The sequence below is a fragment of the Liolophura sinensis genome, chromosome 2 (genome assembly GCF_032854445.1).
Source record: "Liolophura sinensis isolate JHLJ2023 chromosome 2, CUHK_Ljap_v2, whole genome shotgun sequence".
In the NCBI taxonomy this organism is placed as follows: Eukaryota; Metazoa; Mollusca; class Polyplacophora; order Chitonida; family Chitonidae; genus Liolophura; species Liolophura sinensis.
Window position 1 is genome coordinate 15,238,954 of NC_088296.1, and position 6,839 is coordinate 15,245,792.

At 38.9% G+C, this 6,839-nt stretch overlaps 1 protein-coding gene across 1 annotated transcript; it reads left to right on the plus strand.

The window, feature by feature from the left end:
* Positions 1 to 391: 391 nt before the first annotated feature.
* Positions 392 to 6,458, plus strand: LOC135462915 (putative zinc finger protein 66). Its single transcript, XM_064740223.1, has 2 exons — positions 392 to 528; positions 4,473 to 6,458. Exon 2 carries the CDS (start codon positions 4,516 to 4,518, stop codon positions 5,785 to 5,787), a length of 1,272 nt encoding a protein of 423 aa, XP_064596293.1. The 5' UTR covers positions 392 to 528; positions 4,473 to 4,515; the 3' UTR covers positions 5,788 to 6,458.
* The last annotated feature ends 381 nt before the right edge of the window (positions 6,459 to 6,839 follow it).

Here is a 6,839-nt window from a genome sequence, read left to right on the forward strand (position 1 = left end):
CCCACATGGCTGGGTATGTTGTATATATGAGACATACATGCCCCACGCACCAGTTATCTCCCTTGCCGAAGCCAGCTTGATGATCGTAATCGCATTTCACCACAGTCGACTCCGTCCCTGGCAGGATTAAAGCACTAAAATCGATAATTAATAACACAAACATAGTTTAGGCTGGTACGATACGAGCAGTGGTTTACTGGTAATCGTTATTTTTGCAGATATTTGGGTACGGCTATTCCGGGTTTTCTTGTATTTCGTGTTTTCATTTGGGTTATTAGGCCGTCCCGGTTTTGGGTTAATCACGCAGGTTTAAGTTTTAACTACTCCCACAAGACATCGCGCCTCAGATACCTCAAAGGTTGCCGGGGATGACTTCCGGTCTCAAGACTAGGTTTTTTCTCATGGACGCAAAGCTACATGTACTGCATTCCAGCAAGAAATATTCACGGTATACGGTTAAATTGATTCATTAGGCATAAACCTAGCGACGAAAAGTACATGCTGGAAACCAGTGTGTTGGGAGATAAGGTAAGCTTATAGCAGAGGCTGGAGAAATCGTGTTCAGCCGTCCGTTTACTTTTTCGGTTCCAACAACAACGGGTAACAATATAATATTGTTCAAATGTTTTACAATGTATTGTGCAATTTTCGGGGCAACGATCCATGATAACATGGCAAAAGGGATCGTTTAGGTGTGAAAAAATACGGTGTCAGGAGGATGTAAATGCTACTGTGCTTTTTTTTTTTTTTTTTTTTTTTTTTTTTTTTTTAACTCCTGTACATCTTGACAGCCCTGACATTCTCAAATTCCTAAAGGTAATAAGTTACCTCCCCTTGTTAGAGGAGCGCCTTCTCTCAACTTGATGTTTCAGTTGGATTAGTTCTGCATTGACCATTATGGATAAACATGGTCATAAGATATAAAGTTGTAAAAAGGTTTATGCCAGTTATTTGTTTACAACAGAAAGATGTACAAGTAGGCCTAATGAACCAAAAATTAGAACTGTATGGCCACAGCAACACAGTGTATTTGAAGCTAGTTTCAGTGACATGTGCACATATATTTGGTGGAATAGCATAGCAGTTTACAAATGGTAAATTGTTCATGTGATCTCAATGAACTATTGACATGTGTGCTTTTCGACCAAAAAACTTTTTCATACACTTTAACGAGAACAAATTATTTGAGTGCGAAGTTCGTGTGTTTTTACAATGTGTATGTGCTAGACTTGCCCATCTCACATGTACATGTACTTATAGGTTGTGAACTGCTATGCTGTTAGCAGGACTTCCTGTGTGGGAACAAGCATCACCATGCAGAACTTACACAAACATGCAACCAACTTAGAGGCAAAAAAAAAAACATTAAAATAAAGTGTTTGTCAGATGAAAGACCGTTAAACACTGTCCAGGAAAATTGTTTGATTTATTTTTTTTTAGAATTTTTCGAGCCAACTGAGATGCATTTAAAATATAGGATTCTATTGTGGCCTGTTGGGACCCAGAGAGTATCATTGACGTCACAGCAATATTTTGGCTTGAAATAGTTCATTTGAAGGTCCATTTGTTAAATGCATTCATAGCTCTCTAAATGAACATACATGTACATTTTGAATCATGAAATAAAACAATCTTAGTCTCAAGTGCTACAGTGATATCACTAGTCCCAATATGGTCAGAAAAGGCCATAGTAAAATCCAAAGTTTTAAATGCATTTTACAAGGTGGAAAAGTTTTATAAAAAAAATAGATCAAACTATTTTCCTAGACAATGTTTAATGTTCTTTATTTATTTATATATTATTTATTTGATTGGTGTTTTACACATATATTTCACTTATACGATGGCGGCCAGCATTAGGATGGGCGAATAGCGGGCAGAACCCAGGGGAAACCCATGACCATCCGCAGGTTGCTGGCATCATATACTACCAGAGATGACATAAAATTCATTTTTTGAAGGTTATATTGTACTAAAATGTGTGAACAATGTCAGATATGACAGAGTTTAGTGACACGGTTTAGAATAAAGTTAATATCAGTTTAGGTAACTGGTCGCCTTCCGTCAAAACATATTAAACTCCGCCCAATATCGAGCACACCATCGCTTTTGGAAAACTTATGACCTCACCCGAGGCAATGCATTCTTTTTGTCAAAACCAAGCTTATGCAGTTTAACATCATGAATTAGAACAGTATTTAAACGTCATGCTCTTTGCAAGAATATAGACATCCAACATATCCATGCGTAGAACTTGTGTTGTTATGTGTCAGTGACTAAAGGCAGTTTTGGTAGCTGATTTTACACACAGCTAAATATAGGTTACTGGCTAAAAGAAATACTCAAGAACTTTTCACATATACAACAGTAGTCAGGTTTATCCATTCTCAGTCTTAACACACCAATACCTGACAAATCTCCTGACTTTAAAGTCACATCAGAAGTAGCAACAGCTGGATTTGAACCTGGGACCTCATTGTTCCAGATCTGATGAACTGCAGCAGAATACAACGCATTTGCAATTCTTCTGTTAAAGCCACACTATAGACCATGCAGCAGCCATACAATACTGCTAAGTGACAGGGTAGCTAGTGTTGTAACACAGCCTTTTGTGCATTACCACAAAGTTTAAACCTGATGTGCAATGACAATGAATGGTCCCTTGTATGTACTATAGTGTGGTATACACATGTGTGCAAAGCCTCTGTTCATTACATGCAGTACTTTTTGAGATACCACCTCTAACATATGTGTTTGATGGCGAAGTATTTCTTATGGTACACGATTTTTTGCTCACCTGTTCAAAGTACAGGTGTAGCTTATGTCGTACACTGAGTGTCGGCAACTATTAACAGGGAAAGTAATGTTAAAAACACAATGTTAGTGATGGTATCTTAAAAAGTGCTGCAAGTATTCAGATCAGAGTTTGCATATATGTAGAGCACAGTAGCACAAGGGGAATATTGTATTGTTGACTCAGTGTGTACATATTAAATACCATACATTACTGAATTCCTGACTTAGTGTATTGTGTTAGAATAACTTTTTAAACAAAATGTTAGGGGTGGTATCTCAAAAAGTACTGCATTTATTGAACACAGGGTTTGCACACATGTAGAGCACAGTAGAACGAGGGGAATATTGTATCGTTGATTGGGTGTGTAGATATTAAATATTGTAAATTACTGAATTCCTGACTTAAGCATATTGTCTGTTAGAATAACTTTTTAAACAATATGCTATAGGTGGTATCTCAAAAATTACTGGATGTATTGAACACATGGTTTGCACACATGTAGAGCACAGTAGCACAAGGGGAATATTGTATCGTTGATTCAGTGTTGACATATTAAATACCGTAAATTACTGAATATCCTGACTTAGTGTATTGTGTTAGAATAACTTTTTAAACAATATGTTATAGGTGGTATCTCAAAAATTACTGGATGTATTGAACACAGGGTTTGCACACATGTAGAGCACAGTAGCATGAGGGGAATATTGTATCATCGATTGGGTGTGTAGACATTAAATTCCGTAAATTATTGAATTCCTGACTTAGTGTATTGTGTTAGAATAACTTTTTAAACAATATGCTATAGGTGGTATCTCAAAAATTACTGGATGTATTGAACACAGGGTTTGCACACATGTAGAGCACAGTAGCACAAGGGGAATATTGTATCGTTGATTCAGTGTTGACATATTAAATACCGTAAATTACTGAATTCCTGACTTAGTGTATTGTGTTAGAATAACTTTTTAAACAATATGTTATAGGTGGTATCTCAAAAATTACTGGATGTATTGAACACAGGGTTTGCACACATGTAGAGCACAGTAGCATGAGGGGAATATTGTATCGTTGATTGGGTGTGTAGATATTAAATTCCGTAAATTATTGAATTCCTGACTTACATGTAAGTGTATGCTGTATTATGATTAATTTTAAACAAAATGTTAAGGGGGGTATCTCAGAAAGTACTCCATGTATTGACCTGATGTTTTACAAGCATGTAAAGCACAGTGACATAAGAGGGATGTTCCATGGCTGATGCTCTGTATGCATATTAATTACTGTAAATTATCAGAATTCATGATTTCAGTGCTTTATGTATTAGGCTGAAGTTTTGCATTAATGTGCCTCCTGCTAGTTAGATATCAGAATGGCACATGGTGACGGTGCCCACAAGAAAGGGGCAGGGTGCAGCGCCATTCTAAATAAGCCCATATATAGCTAGGGGTACCATATGACATGCATAACAATGAAACATGGATGGTGTTTTGTCATACCTGCCAAAAGTGGCTTGAAACACATGGGGTAAAATTTTTACTACTTTCTCTTGTAAGAATGCATTTAAATCTTGTTCCTTTTGGATATAAACTTAACTTGTTAATAGCTTTTTCTGTATCACATTCTATCAAAGCAACTAAATCTATTTGTGTCTGATTGGTATGTTCCTTTTTATCAGATGAGTTCCGTGATATGCAAATGAGAAGATACCAGAGGAAGAGATGGAGACAGAAGGTGCTTCCCTGACAAATACAACAGGTGTCTGGTCCATAAAGGTAGAAGCTGACGATGCTACAGATGAACCTCAGGTGTGGTATGTCGTCAAGCAAGAAGATGACCATGAGTCTGAGGATGAATTACGCTCTGCAGAAAGCCTTCAAGATAACACTCCGTCACAGGGTATGTCAGTTGATGGAACTCTCCCACAAAATGACTGGAAAACTGAAGAAAAATATACACCACATCAGCAGCCATCATCAGTAGTATGTATGACCACGGTGGGTACAAAGACTATGTATGATTCTGAAGTGGGTGCTGTGATGCCAAGTACAGAACCTGTGACGAATTCAGAAAGGGATATTATTCCTAACAACGGCCAGTTGTCACAAAATGTGAAGACAGAACCTATCGAAGCAGACATGCTAGAATGTGGGGCAGGTACTTGTCCAGAAACGGTTGACAGTGATGTCACAAACTTTGAGATACATACAACAGAAATGCCAAAGTTTGGATCAAGTACAGCTCATGTAGTCTTATCCACGCCAGACGCCTGGCACATAGAAGAAAATCCTTTAATGTGCGAAATCTGCGGGATTGGTTTTAAGTACCCGAGCAAGTTGAGGAGGCACACGCGAATACATACAGGGGAAAGGCCCCACACCTGCGATATATGCGGTAAAACTTTCACGGAAGCCTTCAAGTTGAAGAACCACAGGTACAGTCACCTTGACGTGAAGCCCTATACGTGCGAGGTCTGCGGAAAGGGCTTCTCATACTCGTCAAACCTATACCACCACAAGGTGATCCATTCCGAAGAGAGGAGCTTCTCGTGCGACATTTGTGGGAAGAGCTTCAAGCTGATGTTAACCCTGAAGAGACACAGAGGGATCCACACGGGCGAGAAACCGCACGTATGCAAAGTGTGCAACAAGAGTTTCACGCAGACTTCTCAGTTGAAAAACCACATCAGGATTCACACGTGTGAGAAACCTTTTTTCTGCGAGATCTGCTGTCAGACTTTCACAAATTCCTACTCGCTGAATAACCACAAAAGGAAACACAAAAGAAAAAAACGACAAGAAGAGGATGTAAGACGACTGGGGGAGGCCGGGCAAGGAATAAATGCTGAGCGACAAGCGGTGAAAGTGTCCGACTTGACGGATAAAGTAGCGTCATGTTCGAGTCATGTGCGCGCGAAATGTCAAACAATTCTGAGTCTGCTTCTGAGTGACAGTGCATCCAATCTGAGTCAAAAAGGCAAGGTTGCTTCTTGATTTCGCCTTGGAGTGATACTGTTGTCGTACAATAACACTGGAATATGTAAGACACCGTGGGTTTGAAATGACATGGGAGTTTGGCCCCATTACAGAAATGCAAAGCTTTCATGCACCGTGCCAGGAGAAGTTCAGCTTTATGGCCGAGGTTGGTTCGACTTGCTGGATTCAGAAGCTTAAATGTCTAGATTTCATTAACTCTTGGCTTACCAATGCTGACTGTGACCTTATACACTTCAGATGACTTAGGGAATCAGTCGATACCAAATATAAAAACGGGTTCGAGCTGTTACTTTTGGTCATTTTGTTCGCGTGGGCCTAGATTACACGTAAGCTAGATGCGGCGTTATCGTAGCGTTCCAGCCAGCTTTGAACCATGTGGAACACACCTATGGAAATCCTGATACTGGTTATATGAGATTTGAGATATCTTTCAAAATGTTCTAGTATTTAACACGATTAAAGTCCTTCTGTGACTTCAGTTTAGAAAGTATATTACATGAGTTATATTGACCTGTTACGGTATTCTTGTCATTGGTCATGTTGTGGATTTACACTCAACAAAACTATAAACGCACGAAGAAGTTTTTATTCTCTCAGTACTAAGTAACGTGTGAACTCAACAATTACATTGAGTATTAATTTGAAATAGGGCCAGTTGATTTTTGGAAAACACATCAATCAGTGGACAAATAAATAAATTTTGGGGGCATGTTTCATGCAGGGTCATTTTAACACAGCATTTTTTGGTTCTTGCGTTTATATTTTTGTTGAGTACACTAAAAAAATATGTTAAATTTAACAGAAAGTCTGTTGTCTAAGTGATACTTGAATGTACTCTGCTGTTACATCAGATTATTGCGTTAAATATAATACAGATATCCTAAAAACTGAGTGATTCAGGAGCCTCTCACCGTTGCGGTCGTTGTGAGTTCAAGTCCAGCTCATGTTGGCTTCCGCTCCGGTCGTAAGTGGGAAGATTTTTGGATGGCCGTGGGTTCGCACCGGGCTCTACCCGGTTTCCTTCCAACATAATGCTGGCCGCCGTCCCA

Excerpts from the sequence above, each read along its gene's own strand:
- LOC135462915 (XM_064740223.1), top strand. The coding sequence starts at position 4,516 with ATGGAGACAGAAGGTGCTTCCCTGACAAATACAACAGGTGTCTGGTCC.